The 26897-nt window shown below is 36.1% G+C and overlaps 2 protein-coding genes across 2 annotated transcripts in view; both read right to left on the bottom strand.

The window, feature by feature from the left end:
* Positions 1-1312: 1312 nt before the first annotated feature.
* LOC131378490 (cilia- and flagella-associated protein 251-like) lies at positions 1313-11310 on the bottom strand. The gene is made up of 5 exons (XM_058419331.1): positions 9504-11310; positions 6055-6318; positions 5793-5832; positions 4421-4509; positions 1313-3460 (listed from the first exon to the last, which is right to left on the bottom strand). Exons 1-5 carry the CDS (start codon positions 9540-9542, stop codon positions 3239-3241), a joined length of 654 nt encoding a protein of 217 aa, XP_058275314.1. The 5' UTR covers positions 9543-11310; the 3' UTR covers positions 1313-3238.
* Positions 11311-16954: 5644 nt separating this feature from the next.
* Positions 16955-26897, bottom strand: part of RPGR (retinitis pigmentosa GTPase regulator) — a 37409-nt gene continuing 27466 nt past the window's right edge. The window contains exons 9-17 of the mRNA XM_058419332.1: positions 26356-26480; positions 25035-25214; positions 23984-24149; positions 22593-22699; positions 20835-20900; positions 20190-20237; positions 18100-19854; positions 17370-17760; positions 16955-17276 (exon numbers count right to left, since the gene is read on the bottom strand). Of these exons, the coding sequence (XP_058275315.1) occupies positions 17068-17276; positions 17370-17760; positions 18100-19854; positions 20190-20237; positions 20835-20900; positions 22593-22699; positions 23984-24149; positions 25035-25214; positions 26356-26480 (3047 nt within the window). The 3' untranslated portion in view covers positions 16955-17067. The remainder of the gene's footprint in view (positions 17277-17369; positions 17761-18099; positions 19855-20189; positions 20238-20834; positions 20901-22592; positions 22700-23983; positions 24150-25034; positions 25215-26355; positions 26481-26897) is intronic.

Genomic DNA, 26897 nt, shown 5'->3' on the forward strand with positions numbered 1-26897 from the left:
CCTAAAAGCACTGTGAGGGAATTTAGAGATAGTTTTTGTTTATATTTATGTATATGGTTATATTTATGTTTGTATATTCCTATTCCTATTTCTATTTCTATTTCTTATTATTTTAACTGAACCCATACTTAGTCTCTCAATAGTCATGCAAGATTAGCTTCTGTATTCTTGATTATCAGGACTTACAGTGGTTTACCATCATGATATGAATTCAGTTTACTTCAGCTAAACTAATGTCATCAGCATGACTTAAAATATTCCTCAGGGACAAAGACTGGATGTATTTTGCATATTGTACAAGTAATGCCAAGAAGAAAAAGGAAAAAGTTGCACAAAGTTAATTATGATTGTGATTATTAACTTTGGGTGTATAAAATAGTGTCTAAACAGTATGTTCTCCCTTTTTAAAATTTCAGTCACACAAGCGTGCATAGGAACAGCAGCTGCATAAATGAATCCTGTGGTTCTGGAAATCAGTAAAATTGCATATGTAAATATATGGATTAAATGGAAATTTCAGGGGGTCAGGCACACATTTGATCACACATACATATGTGTGTACACATCTCTTTCTCTATAAATATACACATATATGTCTCAGTGCACTAATACCACTTCAATTTAAATCAAACATGTATATCTGTATTTATTTATCAGAACTATCTTGCTATTTACGGAACTATCTATCTTACATTAATTTATCAGAACTTGACCACTGTCCATCTATGTATACTTAGAAATAAATGAGTAACTGTATTTTTTTTTTAATCTTTATATTTTTACAAATACACACAGTTTAGCACTTTCAAAATGTGCTATACAAATACACCGAGGTACCAGGGTACTTTAATGCCAAAAGCAATATGCCAGAAAGCATAAAGTTTTCTGAGAATTTGGAAACAGAAAATTTGATACAGAATGAGTATCTTTAACTTCTTTCAGGGGCCATGAGAAGGAGAATTTCTGGCTCCAGGGGCTGGTTGCATCTTTGAAGAGCACAAACTCCACCTAGTGATATGTTTAGTGGTGAAGTTTTAGAAACCCAGCAATTCTAAAGCACAGTCTCAGTTATATGGCAGGGCTGGAAAAATGAGAAATATCAGCTTGAGCTGATACACTTAATCTTTGGGAATGTAAGAAAAAAACAGAGAAAGATGTACTATAAATGTTTCTAGAATTTTTTGCTACTCATCTGTTTATGAAAACATTTCAATGATAAAAAATCTTCACATTTTTATCATAGATATTGTGAATTTGTTAAAAAAAACTTTCTAAGTTAATACACATGCACATGTAGTTTTATTTGTTTAATCTTTTTTATTAAAAATGAAGACATGTAAAAAAGACATTGGAATGGGTTAATATGTTCCCGCTTCTCGTTAAACAAGGTGTGTGGACAAGACAAATGTACCAGTCCCTGAAACAGCTCAGACATAGAGCAGTTTACAGTCCATTATGTAAACCTCTGTAGTGTTAGATCTGAGGGTAATTCCCATTTTAAAGCAATATTTCTCACTAAATTTAACCTTTAAAAAAAGAAATTGTCCTTACAGTAAAAATTTCTGTGACTGATCTCGCCTTCAAAAAAAAAAAATTAAAGCTTATTTAAATTAATGAGGGCACCATTTACTTTATTTTTCCTTTTTCCTTTCACTCTTCTCAACAGCATCCAAGTAGAAGAGAAACTACACGTGCATTCAGAAAAATAAGGAAATATGTGAATATAATGGAGGAGAAAACCCCTTCATGTAAGGTTCAGTGCAGAACCCAGGAGTAGCCCAAAGAAAGCATCCAGGTTTTTAGTAGGATGATTATGGTAGCACAGAGGAGGTCCCATGAAAGAATCTGGGCACCTGCCATGCTTACAAGGACAAAGCATTCAGGTGAACCAACTCCTAGGATGAAATCAACTCTGGACACTTCTGACCTATTATATAAAATTTAAGCAATTCTAAAACTTGGAAAAAATGAAGGAAGAACTGGAAAGCAAGTAGCCCAGTTGTTCCACCTTTTACCAGTTCACTGCATGGTCAGGGATGACTCTGGGGTCACCAACCACCAGGGACCAGCAAAGAGACTCCAGGGCAGAAGAGCACATATAAAGGGGAAGGAAAATATATTAATGATTTCAGGGAAATTATTTACCATGTGTATGTTTATTCTGGGAAAGTCAATGACTATGTATGTAAAATAAAGTGTATAAACAGGAGCTTTTTCTGTACTCAGCCTGCACAATATTTTGGAGGCGATATCCCCTTGAGCATCTGGCTGAATAAAGAATTCCTGCTTCTTAATGCTACAGTGGTGTTAAGCGGTTTTTACTGATTTTTGGGCTCCTCTTGCTAAGTGTCCATGTGAAGAAATGCCAATCTGCCTGAGAAAAACATGAATATTTACCCCATAATGATCAGTTTGTCATACTGGTGCCAAAGTACCTCTGGTTGCATTATTTTCCTGTAAGAAAAGCTTCACTGCAGACTCCTTACGGTGTGGATGTTCAGATGATTAGAATCCAAGTGAAACAAGAGTTTTCACTGGGCCTGATTCAGTGAGGAGAGAGATCCATCAGCTTATGCCAATTTCAGCAGGAGCAAAGGTTTTCAGCACCTCTCAGAAATAAAAGCTTTCTCCCTGTCCCAGTTTGGCAGGATACTTCCATACTTACACTGTTTCCACTGGGACTGCTGCCATGTGTGAAATTAGGCACACACTCAAGGAACTTCTTCCATAATGGCCTACAAGTTAACTTGAAAGTTTCACTGCTATTTTTTCTGTGTCAAAACAGAAAGAAACATGTATATTTCTAAGTAAGTGAGTACCTTCAATATTCTTAACTAGGCTGTCAAACCAAATAATATCTTACAACATCAAATATTACAATTTTGCAAGAGTATCATGCTGGAAGTGGTACTCTGTAGACAGAAACAGAATAAAATTATTTAGCAAAAACCCATCAAATGCCTGTATCCAACTTTTCACATAACTCCCCCCATATTTTGCTTTAGAACATCAACAGGTAAGGCCACAGAACTCCAGCAAGGTGCTGATAAGCATATAATTTTTAACTATTAAAATTACCAATAAATACCAAGAAAATCATCTGTCTATTTAAAATCACAGCAATCAAATCAATAAAAAGAGCAGCCATCAATATCTCGAGTCATAACTTGAAATGCTTTCAAGTAAAAATTGTTCTATGTGCTTTAAGACTGTCACATTCTCATATATTATAAGAGTGTTACAGCAATATACATGTATTAACTTTCATCCTTCTGTTCTGGTTAGTCACAGTTTCACTGGAATTCTCCAGTGTATGATTCTGATTTTCATCCTTACTGTCTTCACCAGATAAATCTTCCTTTTCTTTTTCTTCACTCTGCAATGGCTTTTCGGGGCTGCCTTCCTTTCTGCTACATTCATTCTTCTGGCTTGTCAGTGACTTTTGCCTAAACAGGGAAAACTGAAGTGAAAAAACCAGGTAAATTATATGACTGAAAGAGTTAGCAGTGAAATTCAAGATTAAAAAAAACACAAACCCCTTTGAATATACCAAAGTTAAATGAGGTGGGCAGATTTCTCCCTGGTAAAATATTTTATCTTTTTTATTTCAAAAACAAGATGACTAAAAAACGTTAATGAGAAACATTTGCAATATTTGGAATGCGGTAAAATAGCATATGGGAATCAGAAAAGTTAAAGTGATTGCATTTTGTCAGATTACACGTTGTACAGTTTGTACAAAATGCTGTAAGTGGTGCATTTATTTGGGTTTCTTTCAAATAGGAGCCTGAGACAAGGTCCAAAGATAAAGCCCAGAGCATTAAGTGCTTACTATGCCTCCTGATAAATGTGTGTACTGCCATTAATGACAGTGCTCAGTAAGACCACACTGTCAAAGCCAACTGATGCTTAGGGTCTTTGGTCAACAGGAAACTCAGCAGCCTCTGCAGGAGCCTCTGGATCCTAAAACCTGTGAGAAATTCCATAACAGGTACTCCTCAACATGCTCATATCTGAGAGATATATATGATCACAAAATCAGTGCATGTTGCAAATAGATGCAAGGTCAATGATCTCAGCTTCTGCTTTCAGACACAAATAAGGGGGGAAATCTTTTTAGATAATGTCCCATAGGAATCAAGTCCTAAGTTTTCACCTCGCCAGTACGTGATGTGATAAACAATCTCTCTTTCAGGGACATGCCATCCACGAAGAGGTCATAATGGGCTTTAAGTCATTTCTATTATTTGGACAATATAAAGTTATTTTCTCAAAAAAATAAAATCAAGTCCTAAACAGAAGGAACATGTTACTCAGCAGTTTAATTATCTATGCAGATCATGTGAGTTATTTGCTTTGGTAACTGCCCACTGGCTTCTTGGTCACTAGCAAAGCTAGAAAGAAACGTCAGGCCACAAACCTTTAGTCTCCCCACGATTCTTCCATTTTTTTGGTCATCAGTGTTCTCTGAAGAATTGTTCACAGTGTGATTGTCAGTGCTTTCCTTCTCTACAATAGTATAAATGTTTATATTAACTTTCTTCTGATTCATGCAAATCAGAAAAATATCACAGAAAAGCAGAAAAAAATTGTCCTTCAGATTATTTTTTAAGTAGAGGTCACTAAATAATACTTAAAAAGAAGTCAGAATATTCAGTAAAACTTGATGCTCAGCCTGAAAAGACTGAAAAGACTATTTTTATTTTTTAACCTCCCCATCTAATGTCCTGATAGTAGTCTCCAGATGCTCGATTTTTAAGAACAGAACACTTATGGCAGTGACAATATATAAACTATTTTTACTTGACACTCACAGTTTCCTGTTGCTGACAGGAGACTTGCACACTTATTTGTCAGTATATTCTTATTTGGTAAAGCTGACTTTTAGGGCAGGAGTTATGGTTCAGCTTGAATTTTATTCCATAGAAACAATTCTGGGAAAGGAAAAACTTTCCATCTCAGTTGATGTTCCTGTGTTTAAATTTTCCTATACTCCCTGCAAGAATCATATAAATTTTGAACTTAATATCAAAACTTCCAGATCACTGGATGATGGAAAAATATTTAAGCATCCCTTCTGTACAAGCTATTTCCATTATAATATTGAAAATAAATAGCAGAGCTTCTTCATTATAAAAGCTGTGGTCTGTTGTCTGTTTTGTACCACACTTGTTATTTCCTTTCAAGAGAACCATTCTAGATTATTCCAAAATTTTTGAAATAAAAGAAGTCCTACACACAGCACCCAGAGCTTCATGTTTCCCAGCTTTTCCAAAGGAATATACATTTCTCATAAACTGCCATCAAAACTGCAAGGAGCTTCTAGACTTACATCTTCAGCATCGTGGGCAGTGTTCAGCAATTACCACATTTCACCTACAATAATCTCTTTGTGAATGGAATGAGGAAATGTCAGCTGAAAAAGATAGGGAAGAATTCTGAGAAGCTTCTTGGTTGAAGTGAGGTAGAGGGCACCTGAAGAAGTTGCCTGAGAGATAATAAAATTACCATGACTTTGGCACTGCACAACCAGAACTGCTCTTAGCAGGATACAGTCCTAAGAGAAAGTCCTTCTCACGGACTTCCTCCAACATGTAACTGGGAAAAGTATTTGTTTCTTTCAAATCACTAACAATTAATAATGGGGGATTGCCCCTCAAATTTCATTATCTCTCAAGAAGTGCCTTACCAACTATGAACAAGAACAGTGTTGTCCAGTATTTTTACAATATTGATTAGAAAACTTTTATCTGGCTTTAGATTGTCCAAGTCTTTAGGAATTGTATTCTTACCCTGCTGAACGATGGTCTCTTTCTGAGTGGTCTCCTCTGTCTATAGACCAAAAAAACCAAAACAAAACAAAACCAAAAACCCTCTTTCAAAATGGTTTAAAGAAAAAGATGTTTAACTATTAACGCCTACATGTGTTTCTCCCTCTACCAAAACCACCCCAAACAACAACTTTGCATTTACAGGATAGTTACACACGTATCAAACTGAAGTTAGTTATAGAACCAAATTCTTTCAGAGACCAGTAACTTAACAGGCCTTTACCTCTCCAGTTCCCAAAGTGCTACTACTACTGCTTGTCTCTCCCTCAGGTGGTTTACGATCCTTTTCATTTTCAATTTTTTCCTCTTTTTCCTCTTCTTTCTCTGCTCTTTCTCCTGCTTCATCTCCTTCTGTTTCTTCTTTTCCTTTTACTTCTACTTTTTCTTCCTGTCCCTGTTCCTGTTCTTGTTCTTCTTCCTCTTCTTCTTCTGTTTCTTCTTCTTCTTCATCATCATCTACTTCTTCATCTCCAGACAAGTTTTGTTCCTTGGACAAAATTGCCAAAACATAATTTTGAAACTCAAGTTGTACAATGATCATGATCCTCATCCTACACCAGTTCATCACACAGCAGAATTTGACTAAGAACAGGAAAACTCAAAAGGAAATGTTCTAAGGAGTAGATAGAATGAGAATAGACACAGGAGACCTCAATCAAAGTTTGCTAATTTTAATATCTTTTTAAAAAAACTGACCTCCAGGGAACATTAGGAGTGCAGCTGACTTATGTTTTGCCAACATGTGACCCCTTAAAGGAAAAGCAATGAAAACAACTTCTTTTTGGAAAGAAATTATTTCTTTTAAATGTTTGAAATGAGCATAATTGACACAAGCTGTATTAATTCCAACACTGAAAAAAAAAAATTCAAATCTATTTCTCAAGGGAATTAATAAAGAAATACCAGATACAATGCTTTGATTCGTGTGATTCAGTACACACATTATAATTTAATGTTATTTAAGTTCTTTTCAGCCTAAGATAAAACTCCAATATACTGAAAATAAAATGGCCAAGGGCATTATAAAATAAATACTTTAAAGCATGCATGTTATTTTTGTAAAATGTGTAGGAAAACGAACCAATTTTATCCTTCTTTCTCCTTTCAACCAGATTGTCACTATTATGCCTAAATAATAGGCTAAATGCTATTTATAAATGCTAAATGCTACTTATAATAGCATAAAATACAATATTTAAATCAGAAACATTCTCCTTCCCATTGCAGAAATATAAGGACCTAAACCAAGGGCTTCCAGGGTCAAATCAAGTGAAGGCCCAGAAGGAGAAAATTTCTGTTCCACTGCAGCCAATGATAACTGGTGGGAAGTATCTGCACAGTCTTTTGGAAGTGTGGTAGAGGAAGGAATCTTACACTGAACTCCTTCCTAGACCTGGTTCCAAATGTTGTCTCCTATCTTTTGTTAATGGGTTTTTTTCCCTATTCTCTCTTACTTCTTTGGATTCTTGCCTGTGGTCTCCCCAGCTCTTCTCATGGTCATTAGAAGGTAACTTGCTGATGAGGAGAGCACCAGTGAATGTTTCTAGAAGCTGGAACAGAGACCTTTGATGGAACTCCTCTGCTAAGCCCAACTCACGTATCCCAGGAATCTGAGACATCCTTACATGGGACTTATGGAAACCTGCATTATTCTGGACCCCAGCTCACAGGCTAAAAATCACACTAGATGAATTTATTTCAGCAACTGAGCCATGCGCCTCATCCAAAATAAAAAGGTGGAGGAGAGAGATGCTCCTTTTACTCCAAGGAAACTTTAACTGAACAGCTTCCCAGACTGACCCCGTTTCCATTTACTGCAGATTTTCACAGGTGTCCCTGGCTGTCACCTCACCTGTTCAACTCCTAAAATAGCACATTTTTCATCATAACTCTGATAGCACAGTTCTATTACTGTTACTTCTGTTTGCCCATTTACAGGCATGTTTTGGAGATTTTACCAATGCTAGGGAATGATCTGAGAATGTCATACTTCAGATATGCTTTTACCTTAAAGGATGAATCCTCTGACCATTCAAACTTATACCTGAAGAATTTAATAATCTAAGAATCAAGGCTACTAATTAAAGTACATATACGTGTATATATATGTATTATATGTATATGTTATACGCATACAGTATATATACCTATAATCTCTTCATTATCCTCTTTCATCATGCTTAAGGGGGTTTATTTTCCTATTTCACTCTAAATTCCTTTTTCATAGAAAGATAATGCTGAAAGAATACCTTCAATACCTCTAAAGCTGAGACACAGAGAAGCTGCCTGGGCCAAGGTCATACACAGAAAATCAAAAGTAGTAATGAGCATTCAAGTGAAATATTTCAAACTGGTTTCATCTAGGGTTGAGGTTCCAGTTTCCTCAAGGAAAAAAAAATGTGGTCATTACTATGAAACAGCTTTAAACAATTTGTACCTCTAGTATAATAAATCAGTACAGTAGAACAGATTTAACATACTACATAGATTTTAGTAGAGCTGTCTTTGCTGAATTTTTTTTCATGCATTTATTGTGGTTTTTCCTGTAAACTCAGATCTTCATAACTAGACATTCTTAAACATAAATTTGCTGTTTCCAAGCTTATGGGGATAAATTACTTTATTTGCACCTGTTTTGGCAAAAGTATTGCCCTGGTGTGTATAACTCAGTGGGTATAACTGTCTTTTGCTAAAACGGCTGCAGCTGGCTTTTCTTTGGGCAGACTGATACAGAATAAAGATATTTGTTTTCAAAATGCTCTATAAAAATGTGGTCCTATGTCCGCAGGAGAGAGGGGAAAAAATTTCACTCTGTTCTGTACTGTTGTCTCACCTGGTACCATGCTCTGGTTAAGTCTCACTGAAGATTGAGACATATCTCTTGGTAGACCTTGCTCAAACAACAGCTTCAAACTAGCTTTCTCTGTATTTCTGTAATTGTTTCATTGTGGACCCCTCCTGCTTAGTTTATGGAAATAGCTCTGGCAGATGGGCTGCTCATAATTAGCATTTCAGAAGGGAAAGCTCATGAGATCTTTACACATCTCCTCAAGAAGTCAAAATAATGTTTGCCACCATCATTTTATATTTTTAGGGAAGAACATCTCAAAGCCACTGATGGGACAAATTTAGCTGCAGATCTTTTAAAAATCTGGTGAAAACTCAGTGATGAAGAGAAAGCTGAAATTACTATGCGTACCACTTGAAGTGGAGAGTTCTAGGAAGCTCTGATTTATGGAGATGTTTCTGTTTCCAGTTACCATGGAAACTGTTAAAAATCCACAGAGAAGCTTTTTAAAGAGAGTTGAGAATGAGGTAGGTAGCTACATGTCCATTCCTGTGTGGTGTCCTGCCAAGCAGCCATAAACCAGCAATTGCTTAGCAGAGTTTTTAATCATTTAAGGAACAGATTTCTCCATTACCTGCCCAGCTCATTAGCTTAACATGCCCAAAAGCATTCTCATGGCCCTTTTACATGTCTACAGGATAAATGGATGGTATAAATACCAAGCAGGAATTTCCCTATGAAGTAGAAGACTCTGAGTAGATGGGTGCTAGGTCCAAGGAGGTCGGGCAATGGGCATAATGCTTCATATGGGCCTGAACAGTGCTCCCTTTCTGGGGCACTAGTAAAGACAAATACAAAACACATTCTACAGACTATCTTCTTACTTTGATGCAGGACTGAAGAGGAACAGGCAGAGGAATCATATGCTATGCTAGCTGTCATTCTGCTCTCCAAAAACGTACTGCACGTCCATGTCACTGCTGAACTGTCCATGCTGAGGAAATGCACCGGGTTAACATTTTACTGAAACAGCATTAAAAGTAACAATAGCAACCCTGATCTTATTGACAGATGAGTAAAAAAAAAACAACAAAAAGAAAACAACCCAGGACCAAATAATTCAGTTCACCATTTGTGGGTTGGAGGTACATGGATGGGTGGACATGTAACATTTTCTTGATACTGATCAGGGTGTCCAGGCATCTGATGTGAAGTAACTGGAAATACTGCCTGGACAAAACTGTTAGCAAAGCTAAGATTCATACTATGTAATTTCTTACTAAGCAGTTCCAGAGACAGCTTAACACCTTAAAGTCCACACAGTGTTAGCCACTTGTCATCATGTATTTGAACTGGCTTTCATTTTGTGGCTATTAATATAGAGAAGTTATTAGCTCAGCTACCCTAAGCCTTAGAGAAATATCCTTTAGTTTAATGATTATTAAAGAAAGCTGTCCAGTTTAAAGATTGGCAAGATTCAAAGATGTGAGTACTCAAATGAGAGATTTAGCAGCTTATCCTTCCACTTAGAAGCAATAAGGCAGTCAAACTAAGATTTCCTTATATATTGTCACGGAGACAAACAGAAAAGCTCAGCTAAATACACTTAGAAGGATTTCAAGTAAAAAGCTGAGCCTACCATAACTTGTCTAAAAGTTAACACCTAAGCTTCTACTATGTTATATTTATATAATTTTATGCAAAGTGCACTTAACATGGATTACCTGATACTTATTACACTCCCTTAATGCTGCTGTTGTGTGAGAATCCTGGAAAATTAAGGCAATGCTGTAATTTCAGGCAGACTGTGCAGTGAAACCAGGTTTATGTCAGACAGGAGTTTCCATTGTTAAATGTCAAAAATTGAACTTTAAAGATAGTTATGCCTTCTTGTAAATATGATGGAAGAAAGCATGTTGAAGTAGCAGTTGCCACGTAGTGAGACACTGATTACCCTGGACATGTGGTGACTAATTAGCACAACAGTGCCCTCCAACAGGATGGCATCACCCTGGGAATAAAAGACGGAATACACAGCTGAAAATGGTATTAGTAGAGACTGACTGACCAGACTCATTTTCCATTAAGTTTTTTTGGCCCATACTTTGCTGTGTAACATATTTTATTTACTAAAAGCCTAACACAACAACCTGCAAGTCTCCACAGACCAGTGCACTTTTGTCACAGGCTGGCAGTGCAAATACTTTGCATTAAGAGGATTAATCAGATTACATTTATTAACCGAGGCTTAGGTGTCATCCTGAGACTGCACAAAGGCATTTATTACACAGAGTAGCCAGTAATTTTTGAGGGCATTCTCTTAAAGATAATTTCAGTTGGCTTTGATATAATTATTCTGTGGTTTGCCAGCTTGCTGCTGTAGGTGTACCTGGAGAAATATATATTTCAGCATTCTTCTGCGAATAAAGACAACTACTTACCAACGTATAAAATTGAAATTTAAAACTACATGCTGAAGAAGTATTTGTACTTTAAGTTTTTCACTACAAATTTAAATAGAGCTATCCTAGCAACTCAGAACATAATTTTTGGTTATTCCCCAAGATAAGTCAACATCTGAAATAGCTCAGATATATTACAACTTTCATATGCAAAACAGTTACCTTCTCATAAAAGTTTTCTTTCTTTGGAGAACAAATAGAAAACATAAATTTCCAAGCAAAAAAAAAAAAAAAAAAAAAAAAAAAAAAAAAAAAAAACCCACAACAACAACAACAAAAAAATCCCCACAACTTCTGTAGAGCTAGAAATAATTTTAAGGTGTTTTGTGAAAACCATAAAAGTATAAAAGTTTACATCAAGTATCATCTCTTATGAAATATTTTAGAAAAAAAACATAAATACCATCTAATATTCAGTCACTCCGAAACAGTGTACCAAAATAACTCCTGGGTACTTAAGCAAAGCAGGAAAAATATAATGAGCAATTCCTGAATATCTTGGTGTTATCTAAAAAACTTACAGTGTCTCTGGAAGATATTATGCTGTATAAAATGAATTCTTAATGCTAGCAGACACAGAGAAAAAAAATTACTTGGGAATATTGGCCCACACTTGGATGCAGATCGTACATATTTTCCAAATCCTTATAGAAAAAAAATTTAGTGTCTGGAGTTTGTCATGCAGCTCCCACATATTTGCAAGTAAATGAGGACAGTCACTACTTTCTGCATTTATCGTGCACATAGCTTAGAGTACTGAATGCCTCTCCCAAATCCTGTACTTTTCATTAAAACCCTGCCTTAATCATACTGGTTTTTATTCAGAGCTTTGATAAAAATATTGGTAAAGGCAAATTTTTGCCAAAGCACCAAAGCAGAGAGGAAGGTTTTTTGAGATTCTCTGACTCTGTACATTCCTCAAAGAGCTTGTCCATGAGTCAATGCTAAAATCTCCACTGACTGGGTCTCAGGGGAGAGCCCTCATTTCAAAATACTCTGATGTAAAAGTGGAAAAGTGGTAATTCTTACACAACCATCACTAATCTTTAAGCCCATTCTCATTCCATAGATTTTTCAAGGCACACCCAACTCAGTAATGCAAGTGCCACCAGCTTCCCACGGAATTGTTCTCCATGTCATGCCAGCACTTGTGGAAGTTCTCCCTCAGCCAGTGGTTTTAAAGCACAGCTTGACTTCTTTCTGTACCCTTGATACAGGACACATTCAGGTTCACTTTGTTCTTTTTCTCCTCACAGATGATAATGAACTGCCTCGAAAAAGAGGTTAAATTTTGCAGCAGTTCTGCTGCTGTGTTTCTAATTATGAAAGTAGATTTGTGTCTTGGATAGATGCTGGATAGAATGAAAGTGGAGTATTTTATACTTCCTGTAAGAAAGTCAGGCTCTGCCAGGGTGGCTCACAAGCTCCTTTTAGGTTGGTATTTATTGTTCACTTTCCAGTCGAACAGCACAGGCTCTTATACTAACACTAGTACACAGGGAGTTTGAAATACTACACTGCAATACTACTGTGATCTATAGTCCTATAAAAAAGGTGCAGATAAAGGCTTTGTTTAATATAAAATTCTTTTTAGACCCACCTTTGTTTCTCTCTCTCACACTCTCCATATGACAGCACAAATACTTCACATTTCACACAACCACAAATGAGACTCTGTGTGAAAAATGTGGCAGTCATGACAAATTATAAGGCTTTAAATCCATACCACTGAACCTGGGACACTCCAGCAGACAGTCCTGCAAACCACCACAAACCAAAAGAGTAATTTCTGATTTTTCAGTGCTGGAGAAATAAGAAAACCAGAATGGTAAATATTTTTACACTAGACCTTTCAGGACCCTGATAAGGATTATTTTCATAACTAAGCATGGAGGTTTGAGATAGCAGTATTAATATTTGTTTAAATTATTATAGTTTGAGGTTAACAAGAAAAAAAGCAATGAGCATTATCATAAATCCTTAAAAAAAGAGAGCGATTAAGTGTACTTGCTTCTTCTTTTGGCAATAGAAAAATAAAACCTCTGTCATGCTCTGCAATGCAATTTTCTGATGCCAAAGCTGTCTCTCCAAAATCCTCTCAATATGCAAAAAGTTAACCTCTCCTGTCTCCATTAAAACATAAATAAGTGTATAAGAACGTTACAGCTCAGCAAGTGACTTTGGATCCCAAACATGCTCAGAGCTTTACTGAGCACAATACTTTGGGTTTGCCATTTGTGCAAGCAAAGAATTTGCTCAATTGCTCATAGAATGCCACAGTACAAAAAAGTGTTACTTCCACGATTAGAAATTACCCTTTCACATTTACTTTGCCCTATTTTTGCCTTTTAAAAAATCCTTAATATTATATGAGAGATAGGATCTAGAAGGTAGTATCATCTTGGGAGAAAATAAGCTAAAATTTATATTAAAAGATGCCTAAAGGCAAGAAAAACTAGGAGGGAAAAAAACCTGAAAGCAATGAAAACAAAAACTAGATGTCCTTTCTGCATAATTCTGAAAGGCCTTGTTCTAAAGAATAATCCATGTACTCATCCAGATAAGAAACTGGAACAAAAAATAATGAATGAAACCTAGAAATTTTATGTAGTTTGGAAAAGGAAGTTTTTGTCATTCAGCATCAATTACACAAGGAGATTTATTATCTGAATAAATGGTTTGATATGTTCAGCTTTAATGGAGAAACTTCTCTGCTGAAATTTTGCAGGCACAAGAGAAGAGCTGTGCTACAGAATATTCCTAGAAATTCACAGGTGCCTGTTAACTTAAAGGATGTCCAGTCTTGTGGTCAATTGCTGTGTTGGTGCTCTTGAATTAAGCATGTAGGTGGTTGATTACTTGTAACTGTAATTAAGAAATAAATAAACCACTCATTCTAGACTTAAACCACAGAACTGAACAGTTTTTCCACGTGACAATCATTAGGGAATGAAACATGAAGAGGGAAGAAATGCTCTTTTTTTCTAGTACAAGAGTACAAAGACATCAAATGATGCAAATAAAAAGAGGGGTTACTTCTCCAAACAATATCTAAAGAAATCTAGGAATTATTTTCCAAAACATGCTAAACAGGTTAAAAATTGCTTGAAAGAAATTAATCTGAAGGAAATGGATGTTAAATGTAATACATATATCTGCTGAACCACAAATTATTGAAAATGCTGAATATATTCATTATACTGAATGATTACAGGGGTGAAGTAACACTACATGTTTGTGCAACTCTAATATTCTAATTTTATTTTTTTTTCCCAGGCACTCACCAGTAGCCAACAACAGGTAGAAAAAACAAAAAAGATGGAACTTTGGTCTGGGGATTTGTCTGTTGTTTTCTCTTTCTAATGCAGGAATTTTTTTCTCTATTAAAAATTAACTCAGGACTATTTCTGCCTGTTTTTTCAGTACTGCATATAAATCTTTTTGTATGCCATAATAAACACCAAGGATATACTGAATTTTCACAAACCACAAGTAGCAAACCTTATAAACCAGAATGAGTCAAACTAAATAAAATTCCATTCATTATGCTAATGGAGTTCCAAAGTCGCCTCAAAGCCCAGAAACACTGGCACAGAGAGCAATTTATGTAATGAGTCTGTGGAAAACCTTTAGAAGTGCTGGAGTAAAGCTCTGCTCCACCACTACCACAGGAATGATCCACAAAACTACATTAAATCAGTTCTCAAATTAATGAATTTTCATCCAGACAAAACAAAGAAGAGGAGATGCCCATAAGTTGGCTTCCTTCACTCTCTTGGAATGTGTTAAGAGAGAAACAACAAATAGTCCTCATTTGCCTAAGAATTTACATTATATGCTGCAATGAAACAGTAAATGAAGGGTCATTCCTATGTGGAATTGGAAATCACTTGCTTTAAAATGCTCTCTTTTTTCTTCCTCCCTCTCTCTAGGACATATTTTTCACTAGAAATAACAGGGTTGTTTTGTTCTTCACAGCCCAGTTTTCTTCCAACAATGAATTCTAGAACCACAAAGAAGTAGATGGAATATCCAAGAAACCCACTTTTAGGCCTATAAAAATAGTTTTCCATACTACTCTAATCACATTAGCATCCTAATCTCTCCTAAGAAAGACAAAATAACACATCACAGCTCCATTTAGTTTCAAAGGGAAGTGTTTCCAGAGCAGTTCAGTGATAACAGAGCCCACTGGCAAAATATCCGATGACTCCATTGTTAGAGAGAGCTGATTTCTCGGGAAGGGCACTTCACTGATAAAACATTCTCTAACAGAAAATGAGGATACTTACCCTGCTCCAAAGACACATGCTGATGTCAAGACAATGCATTCCAGAGAATTCCAAAGTTTGAAACAAATTTCACAGGGACAAAACACAGTCACTGGGGTAACTTTTTGCTGTAGTTAGGCACAGCACATGACTGAAGTGATCTTACCTTCAAATGCAGTATATGGAAGGTGTGAGTGAGGCAGGAAGGTTGGACCTGGACTAGGATTTACTAGTAAACTATTGATCTGCTACAGGCTTTTCAGAAAACAAATTCTGGAGACATCGTGTCAAAGATGGTTTAATGCCAGTATCTTACAAAAAAAATATATTGAAATGTTTCATCATCTCAACATACTTATTGATTCCATTCACATTTTTATTGAATGACATTTACTCATTTTGATTACTTTCTTCTTTTCTTCTCATTTTCAAGTAGGGTGTGAAAAACTATTTTTCTAGAGAATGTCAATACTGAGTTCTGTTTACAAAAATTTCTCAGACCACCCATTGGCATAATATTCAAGTAACAACGGTGCATGATGAGTCCCTATCTCTTCATTTGCCAGTTCAGCTCCTAATGTTTGAAAGAGTGATGAATTGTCTTACAAAAATAACTTGCAAGATTTGTTTGCATATTTTAAGGAAACTCTAAAAGTATTAACTTTGTCTTTTCCAAACAGAATTCAGGCTTTCTTGCCATTTTCTTTACTATTCCATCTGGCTTGTTGGTTTACCTCTTCTTGGAGATTACAGATAGGATTTTTTAGGAGGGAAAACCATAGATCTCCTCCAATGAGGAGAAGCTTTGGCTCTGATCCTGAAAACATATATGTGTTTCACACAGCAACAACATATATTCCCCCTCCTGGAGTACCTCAGAGTTAGAGGACTAATGTGATGTATTCTTTTGTAGGCAGATATAGAATATTTTGTGTATTGCACAGTATAAACAAATAAAAAATATTTTAGAGGTGCATATTTCAAATTCTTAGTTCTATCTAATCACTGAGTATGATATTCAAAAATTATCCCAGAACTGTAATGTAGTCTAGGCCAGATTCTGAGATCTGTGTGTGTCTTTTTGCACAGAATTGTGTGCTGACACCAAAATAAGAAGTCAGCCTTAAGGCTCTTGAAAAGTCCCAGGCTATCACTTACCCAGGCCTGCATTTCATTTACCTCCCATCCACTGATCCATGTAAATTTGGCAACTTGTGCTTTCTTTAAGTACTTGAACATTTTACCAATGTATGAACAGAATAAAAGTAGGGGGAATAAATTACGGAGTGATACCAAAATTTAAAAATAGGTATATTTGCTAATTTACTAAAACTCCTTTCATGTAAGGCACATTATGAAGCAAATTGTCCTGCAACTAAAATTGGTGTATTGCTGATTCAAAGGCAAAGATTACACTGTTACAATGTATAATTCATTTGTCAGCATGACATTACACTTTAAGAGGCAGTTTACCTCCTCAGCATTTTTATATATCATACACGATAAACATGATTGTGAAAATGATTGTATCAATAAAGTATGATTTCTCTCATAAGAGTATCCTAAATCTAAACATTTTTTCAATCTCTTTCAAGAAATTGGCACTTACATCATATGCATAATAGTATGCTTTGATTACATGAAAAGTTTCTTTTAAGTAATAAAAATCAATCTGTTTCCTGAATAGGCTTAAAATGCATCTCCAGTAGTCTATGCTACTTTAGTGTTAAATAATGAGGTAGCACATTGTTCCAAAATTGTTCTGAATTATGTAAACCATTTGCTATATGACGTTTGGATTTCATGTTTTGTTTAGAGCTGTTTGGTAAAGCAGTACTTTCTGTCTTTTCTGGCTTCCTGGGCTTGCTTTTCTTTCCTGGAAGTTTACTGCTATAATTCTTCCTTTTATCTTTTTCTTTTTCCTCTTCCTCTCCTTCTTCCTCCTCCTCTTCTTCCTCCTCTCCTACACCCCCTTCCTCCTCATCTCCTTCTTCTTCTTCACCTTCTCCTCCCTCACCCTCTTCTTCATCCTCCTCACCCTCTTCCCCTTTTTCTTCTTCCTCCTCTTCCCCTTCTTCTTCATCCTCCTCACCCTCTTCCCCTTTTTCTTCTTCCTCCTCTTCCCCTTCTTCTTCATCCTCCTCACCCTCTTCCACTTTTTCTTCTTCCGCCTCTTCCCCTTCTTCTTCATCCTCCTCACCCTCTTCCCCTTTTTCTTCTTCCCCCTCTTCCCCTTCTTCTTCATCTTCCTCACCCTCTTCCACTTTTTCTTCTTCTGCCTCTTCCCCTTCTTCTTCATCCTCCTCACCCTCTTCCCCTTTTTCTTCTTCCCCTTCTTCTTCATCCTCCTCACCCTCTTCCCCTTTTTCTTCTTCCCCCTCTTCCCCTTCTTCTTCATCCTCCTCAGCCTCTTCCCCTTTTTCTTCTTCCCCCTCTTCCCCTTCTTCCACATCCTCCTCACCCTCTTCCCCCTCTTCCCCTTTTTCTTCTTCCCCCTCTTCCCCTTCTTCTTCATCCTCCTCACCCTCTTCCCCCTCTTCCCCTTTTTCTTCTTCCCCCTCTTCCCATTCTCCTTCTTCCTGCCCTCCCTCTTCTCCCTCCTCTACCCCTTCTTCTTCCTCTACTGTTTCCTCATCCACCTCTTCTTTCATTCCCTCTGCTTCCTCCTCATCTTCTTCCACTCCCTGTTCTCCCTCATCTTCTCCAACAGTCTCTTCTTCCTCCTCTACTCCCTCATCTTCTTCCACTCCATCTCCCTTGTCTTTATCTCCCCCTTCCTCTTCATTTTCCTCCTCTTCTTCCTTTTCATCTTCCCCCTCCTCCCCTTCTGCTTCTGCCTCTGTTCCTTCCTGTTTCTCATCTTCTCTTTCCTCTTCCACTTCATCCTCCCCATCTTTTCCTTCTTCCACTGCATCCTCACCCACTTCCTTAGTTTTTGTATTTGCATCTTCCTCGTCCTGTTCTTCTTCAGATACCTTTTCTTCCCTCCCTGCCAATGAATCTCCAGAATCCTCCTCTTCACCCTCTTTGTCTTTTACATTCTCCCTCTCTTTATTTTCTTCATCTTCCTTTTCTTCTTCCCCTTCCTCTTCTGTCTCTACCTCTTTTTCTTCCTGTCCTTCTCCATCTTCCCCTTCTTCCTCACTCTCATCTCTTACGTCACTTTTAACCTGTTCTTCTTTTTCTTTTTCAGTGCCTTCCTCTTTCTCATATTTCTCCTCCATATCCTCACTTTCTCCCTCACTCACCATTTCTTCTTCCTCCATCAACCTGCCTTGCTCATCTCCTTGATCTTTGCCATCTTGCTGATTGACCTCCTCAGTCTCCTTTGCACCCTCATTCCCACTGTCTCTTCCAGCCTGCGATTCCTCTCTTTCATTTTCTTCCTCATTATCATTTTCCTCTTCATCTTTTTCTATGGAAATGTCATCTCTATCTTTTTTAACTTCACTCTCTTCTTCCTCCCCTAGTTTACCTTCACTGTCAATTGTTTCATCCAGTTTTTCTTTTTCACTTTCACCCTTTTCACTGCCTTCACTCTCCTGCTCCTGATCAGATTCCTCCTCATTCTTAATTTCTAATGGTCTGACTTCATCAGATTTAGCATCAGAGCTTGTTTCTGCCTCATTCAGGCTTTTTAAAGCAGTCTGTTCTACATATTCTTTCTCATTGTTTGTAGCTTGCATCTCCTCAATCTCACTGTCTTTTTCTAAGTCCAGATGTGTCACTGTTCTCCTTGACCTCTGGACAACTCTGTGTTCAAAGCAGACCTCTTCCTTAAGTATATATTTTTGGATACCATTAGTACTTTCCTCAGTTGAAGATGATGATGAAGTTACAGATACTTGTTTCAAAAACTGATGCTTTTTTTTAAGCTCCTTCTGTTCTGCACTACTTTCTTCTCCTGTGACATTTATTCTTTCAGACTTGTCAGATTTTTCAACACCATCCTTTATTTTGTTTTGACTTTCTGTTGTTGTTTGACTCCCTTGCTTTTTAACAGGACTGTATTCTTGCACAACTAATGAATCAGTCTGGGGCTGATCCCTGGGAGCAGAAGGAAGTACCTCTATTTTAAGGGATTGCTTAGATTTAACAGCTTTTGGCTTTTTATTAGAAGAATTTATTTTTTCAGTCAGAATTTGATTTTCACTGGGAAGATTATATGTTGCATCCTCTCTGAAAAATTCAGGATTTTCCACATACCCTTTTTCCCTTTTCACTAATATATCTTTGTCCTCAGTAATTTCTTGAGCACCATTTTTCAAAGTGGTATCACTTTGTGCATACTCCGATTTACCTTTCTTTATACTTTTTCTGGCCATAGGCTTCCCTACAAAGGCACTACTCTTTTCTAAATCTTGTCCAGGTGACTCTGAAAGTGGAGACTGCTTTTGTGAAGAGCCAGATTCCAACATTGAGCCCTTCTTTGTGAAATCAGAATCCTTGTTTTTCAGCCCACCCTTACCATCTCTTTTCAGTTTCACATTTTTATTGTTCTTCTATTCCACATGAGAAGCAGAAAATTAAAAAGAAAGGAAAAAAGCATTAAAGACAAATGACAGCAAAAGAAAAAAGTTACAAAAGCATCTGAACAAGAAAAGAAACAATTTGTGAGAGGGGATTAAAAGACAGCATAAAAGGTAGAATATTTCACATGAAATGAATTTGTAAGTGCACATATTAGAAGAATGTAGCATCCTGTTAATGATCAGCTACACCTTTCTCACTATCTAAGGAAGTGCAGTAAGAATTGCCAGTAACACATCCCATAAACCAGAGCAGGGGCAATGCATGAGGCTGTGCAAGCAGAATGAAATTAATACAGCTCTCTTACACCTTCCTCGTTTGGAAATCTTCTGATGCACTCATTGGTATGCCCTTTCTAAGAAGTCTGAAAATCTGTTGTCTTTGTGCTTTAAATTTTACACTTATTTAACAAATTATGAATAATAGCTTGAAAAATCTAAAATAAAATTTTAATGAAATATAACAAAGTGCTGAAAAGCTGGGATCACTTTAGGAGTGAAATAGGAAGGTATTGCAAAGTACCTTAATTTCATAATTAATACTAGAATTATTGTTCCTTTACATATACTTCATGGTGAATATCTGTAAATAAATTCTTTGTTTACATTGTGTCCCAAAGTATTTTCTTAGCAACAAACCAGTAGAAATGTATGTTATCACCTGAAGTTATGAGGTGTAACTGATAGTGTCTCACTTCTTAAACTGGTGAAATACTACACAGTCATCTCAAACTACACAGGATAGGTGGAGTTCTAAGTGCCTGCCCAAATTCTCTCTGCCTTCATGCAGCTTCTTAGAATTTTATATCATGGATATTCAGAAAATTAGCAAGAGGAGGTCTGTAAAATTTACCTTTTTAAAAACTGAAAGCAAAATAATGAAGGACAATACAAGAACTGCAGATTTTCAAAACATCAGTATCAATATACAAATATGTAATTAGTTACAGTACCTTCTGCTTTTGCAGTGGTGATAATCTTAAGGACCAGTCACCAGGACTCAACTTCATTGCATGTGTCTGCAAAAAACAAGATCTCTATTAAAAAAATAAATATATTTAATATGGAAAGCAGCATCAGAGTCCAGTTTTATTAAACAGCTATTTTATGAGCATTTTAATATTATTGCTTAGTCAGGGTGAGACAAACCTGTATGATGATTCAGCTCATCTATTTCACTTCCACTCCCTCATTTACTGCTTATACAGGGAGTGGTGAACAAATGTCAACACTTAACACTTTCCTGACATTTATTAGAGCCTACAGGCACATTTGAGATCCACCTTCCACTCACTGTGAGGTTACAAACACAACTTTACTCCCTTATCATAACAGCCTTCCACTCAACATCCAGTTTGGTACCACAGCCTTGAAAGAACATCCTCAAACAAATGTTACACAGCAGAAATCCTCCTTGGAATCTAATGCCTTTATCTCTTCCACATAAAGCCAGAAACCAAGAGGCAACATAGAATACTACTAGGTGGGAATATCTAATGAAATTTTGCTCATCCTTTGCCATATATTCCAAATGACAATACAATAATATTGTCTGCTCCTGATGGTTAACTGCTCATGGTTTAACCATTATATTCTTTTTCAACACAGAGCATGGACAGTTGTGGTTTCAAACTCCCAATAATTTATCATCAATATGACATTAGAGATTTTTCCTCCTCTTGTCACATGTGTCAATAAGGGGTATGTTGCCACAGTCTAGAAAAATTGATAAAAACTATGCTGTAACCGATTGTTTTCCTTCAGATCCAAGACAAGCAACCATTTATTATGTATTTTTTGACAAGTTTGCCTTGATGGGCTTTTTTTCAAATTTATGTTTAAAAATTTAAAATGTTTTAAAATAGATTCACTTTAGATATAAAACTGAAAAGGAGAAGAAAGTCTATTTACATGTTGAACATAAAGTATGCAATCCATAGATAATGCTTCAGTAAATTAATGAAGGCCATGCTTTGTATTGGATCTGATCACATTTTTTTTCTTGTAAATCAAAATAATGTTTTATAACATTAAATAAATGGCATGCACAAACAGCCTGTTAAATTACTAAGTAATTTTAAATGCAAATAATAATTCCTGTAAGATGCTCAATCCCTCCAGCATAACTGTGGCTGCATTAAGGCCAGGACATGGTCATTTTTGCTGAGAGAATAAAATGTTTTGGAAAGTTGTACGAGTGATAAGGTAAACACATTTTTTAAATAAAAGAAATATGTAGGAACAAGCTGGGAGATTACCAAATAATCAAAATGTCTGGACTTTGGTCTTCTCTTTAATATGATCCACCTGTATTAAAAAAAACTCTTCTCAAAAGAGGAAAAAAATGCTCTTTTGCTTCATTTCCTGCAATTCTCTGTTGGAAATCATCAAGAAAAGCAAGGTCAGAGATAGAGATCATCATGTGGCCTCCAGCCCTTTCTTTCTGATTTCCAGAGCTAAAGCATGGGGAGGCACTACGCTACTTGGACTTCTTCAATCTCATATCACAATATTACTTGGAAAATTAAAACATATTTTAGCATTGGTTAATGATGATATAAAATGCATGCTCATTTAACAGTGTGTCAGTACTTCTTGGCGTCACATATGATGCTCTGGGCTAGTCAGAATTCTGTGACTGAACCTGTACCACAATTTATCTTCTTTGTAAAAAATTACTGAATTACAGATCCATTATTGGAATATATTACCATATTTAGGATGTCAGTTGTATCCCCAAGGTTTCTGTCAATATTTTCATTATCTGAATCTTGTTCTGAAGAAACTTCACCAGGTTTATCTTTTTGATGATTATTTTCTACAAGGTAAAGCAGGGAGAAATGAACAAATGTCATAGAAACAAGCACTGTATAGCAAACAGAACACCACACTCTTAAAAAAGAGGTTACTCCTATTTTACTGACATAGAACCTCAAAATCTTCATTCCCCCAGCCCTAGACAGAATAGAAACACTTTCATCTCATTTCATCATTAACAACAGAGGTAGCTCAGCAATCTGGTCCCAGTGCACTGTAAATCTCTGATCGTTTCTGCAGTCTTTCAAAGCCTAAATATTCCCTGAGACAATGATTCTTTTGGATAATATCTTGAATAATAGTTTAACAATGAGACCAAATTAGCTGCAGCCGTGTTATCTCCATTGCACATTATCTGTGTAATGGATGGAGAGAGTGAGTTTAATGCAGCATTATAAAAATGTCCCTACATGATTAAGCTCACCAGGTCTATGCCCATTTTTCACAGCACAAAACAGGTTTTAGGCCTAAGAAGACTCTAAAAGGAATTCAGATTTCACTGCATTGCTTTCCTGGAACCAGAAATGCTAATGGACATGCTGGCACATTTAAAAATAATCATCTTCATTCTGTGAATTAATTATTTTCAAATTAAATTTGTCTGTCCAGTAAATCTGAACTATTACACAGAAGCTCTGCATTCTGCACTCTTCAGCATTGTTCTTGCCAGGAAATGACACACGTCCACAAACCTTGATAAGCCCATAACAGCTCTAGAGAATCTGTGCCAAAGTCCAGTGCTGTATCATGATTATCCATTAGCTAGAATATTATAATCCTTACCATCTTAGATAACAAAGACTGAAGAGTACTTTTGCATTTCTGAGTGAAGAAGAAAGGTCCTGTAAGCATTAGTAGGCCTCTTTGACCTCTTTTCTTATTCAAGTTCTTTGAAGGGTTACCTATATCTTTAAGATTGTTCCTAATGTTTTTGCATGTGATTTTTTTTTTTTTTTTGGTGAAAACACAGTAAGTAGTTAGTATTTTTACAGTATTTTTGTGAAATCTTATTTCTAAAGGCTTAAGGAAGCACAGGTACAACTTCTAAGTTGTTTTTCTTTCACTCAAGCCTCCCCTAAATCTTTAAATTTGTTTTGCAAACATGAGCAGTGTGAGGCAACTTTTGTCTGCATTTCTCAGCTTTCATGCCTGTATGCTGCCAGACCCTCCTGAGGTGACACTGAACCAGAACCTTTTTTCAGGTTCAAACGGAACATTTGCTACGAATGATGAGAGTCAAACCATTCTTGTCATAAAACAGCAGCAAGATGTGGGGACACTTCACCTTTTTCATGGTCTCCATCCCTCACAGATGCAGATCTAGGATGACTTGTTGCAGAAAACCAGATTGGGCTGGTGTTGCTTGTCACAGGCAATGAAGATCTTAAGAAGCTTTCTCCCATTGGAGGCAGAGTTTGTGCCATTCGAACAAACTGCTCTGGCGACCTTTCCTTTAGAAGATTGAAAAACAATGGATTGAGAAAAAGAGTAGAAGGACAAAATATAAGCAATCTCTCATACTTATCAATGGCATTTGCTTTTAGCTGTGGATACAGTGTTGCAGCTTAATTAGCAGAAAAAAATATTCTTACAGTTTTAATTATTTATAGTCCTGGAAAGTGGGCAGGTACCTAGTGGGATTTTTAAGATCATCTCTATGCAATGATTTCAAGCAATCCTAAAATATAAACAATGGACAAAAAGAGCATTTTTTTTACTATTAAAAATGAAAAACTAATATCTCAAATAACATCAAGGTATTTAATCCATAACATCAATAAATTTTTACAGCATAAATTCAGGTTTTGGTAGAGTTAGTTCTCAGACAGGTAAGTGAAATGATCCAATTCATTGTGTTGTTTAAGGAAATCATATGGAACATGTAGTGGAGATAAAAGAGCAGAAAGTAATGTTATAAGTAGCTACACCTAATGTTCTCCTTCGATATTTTATAAATTATGAAATTGTTTAATATATTCAAGAACACAAAGGGAACAGCAAAAGAGTCATGTTCTTACTATTTTTTTTTTTTTAATATTTCTAAGGTAGTTTAATAAATGCAAAGGAACAGGTCCTACATTTTAGAACAAGAAATTACAAACTCAACTTGAATCTTTTTGACAGAAAAAAATAAGCAAAATCTGACCAATACCTATTTTTTTTGTCCAGCATCAATTTTTGAGACCAGGGTAAATATATATTTTTCGTATTATACATTAAAATTAAACCATTTAAGAAGATATATTTAACTGCTTGGCGTATGCTGTGATTTTTGTTTTAAAAGTGATTTTGTTTTCTGAAAGAAGTGTGACAACTCTAGATATCTCTGAACTTACCCTCTCTCGACGTCGTATTCGTGCTGCTGATAATTGCAAAGTGTTTGCTAGCACAAAGTCCCCGCTCATTTTAGAGATAGTAGCAGTCAAACAAGGCTCATATAAATCTTCCAAGATTACTTCAGATCCTTGAGGTCTCGGAGCAGCAAAAACCAGCATGTGACAACCCCCACAAGCAACCTACAGCTCAAAAAAGGGTCTGATTACTTCATTTGAAAGTAGCAAGGACGCACTTTTGTCACAATTATCTCTAGGGGCTTAGATGATAAGAGAAAATGTAAGAAAAGTAAGATATCTCAAATGGCTTCCAATTTAGTTTCTAATTACACCAGCAAGGTAAAAGTACTTAATTATATTCATTAATGACTAGTGATCTATGTTCACTTCTAGTTAGTGAAATACAGTATATTTTTATTAAACAGAAAAAAAAACAGGTCTAACAAAATTTTGATATAGAAGATGGCGAAGATATCGCCACTGATTTTCAAGAGATTTTAGCTAGTTATTTTGATACAAGTCAAATGAGAGCAATACTGATAGTTTCAGTGACTCAAACCTAAATGTTCTATCACAAAATCAGCAAAATATAAACCAAACTTGACACCCTCCAGTAGACACAATATTATTACATAAAGATCAGAGGTTTCACTTTTTAAAAGATTTAAAACACTCTGCTTCCAATAAACCTTCCTTCACCTGTAATTCCAGTAAACAAACAGAAATGATCAATAGACTTTTGTCCCAAATTATTTTCAATCCTGAGTCATGTTAGCATCTTTGATGCTGACGATTCTGTGACATTTGTTTCTTCCACAGCTCAAGAAGCCGTGTAAGGAAAACTTTCCTTACACAATTCTCAGAAGAAAAGACTATTCCTGGTTTCTTGTCCAGTTTGGATTAAAAAACCTAACACCTCGAATTTTCCTAAGATTTAAAGGTATCCTACTGTACAAAAATTGCCAAAATTGAGAAGATGACACTCTGGTGTTCACAGAAAGATATATATTTCCCAATACTTCCAACCATCCAAGAGCAATAAATAATTCCATTCATAAGCTACCACCGCTCTAAAGACCAAAACACCATGGCACAAGAGTACTGAATAAAAACCCTAAAGAGCAATCTCTATGTGTAACCCAAGTCAAAGACATTCTAAACTAAATGAACACTGTGCTGAGGATAAATAATTTCCTCTTTCCTTCAGTTTGTGTTGTCCACTATTTATATGTCATAGAATGAAATAATTTCAGCCCTCATTAATAATGTGCTTCATAAAAAGATAAATATCTTGGTGTCTGAAAAGAATGAAGAAACATTTTACCAAAAGGACTGTGAACTTCAAGAAATTGTAACACAGAGTGGGATCAAACAGATTTGTAAAGCTCTCTTCTCCAAATCCTAACTTGCCATGTCGTCCATCTCCGAAAGTAAACATGAGGCCATTCTCTGCACGTGGGAATAAAAAGGACGTTAAAACAAAGATTCAATACAAAACCAGGACAGAACCATTACAAGCAAAGTAACAGGCCATGAAAGTAAGGAATATTACCCTTCCAAAAGCAAAACCTGAACAGTTACTTTTAGATCTTCAAAGATGAATATTATTTTAAAATATGCATTTTTTCAGACAAAGTACTGTCTGATGTGTTGGTCTAGACAATTCATGAAAAAACCCCACCCCAACAAAACAATAAGATTTAAACTGTACAGAAAAACAAAGGCTTGTTTAGATAAGAATGTGTGTTAGCAAGGCATGATAAGGAGGTGATCAGGAGATACCGAGTTATGCTTGGCATGGCTGTGAGTCAGAAATTGCTATTAAATTCACCTTTCTCACTGGCTCATTTCACCTGTAGAACCAGT

Source organism: Hirundo rustica, chromosome 2 (genome assembly GCF_015227805.2).
Source record: "Hirundo rustica isolate bHirRus1 chromosome 2, bHirRus1.pri.v3, whole genome shotgun sequence".
NCBI lineage: Eukaryota > Metazoa > Chordata > Aves > Passeriformes > Hirundinidae > Hirundo > Hirundo rustica.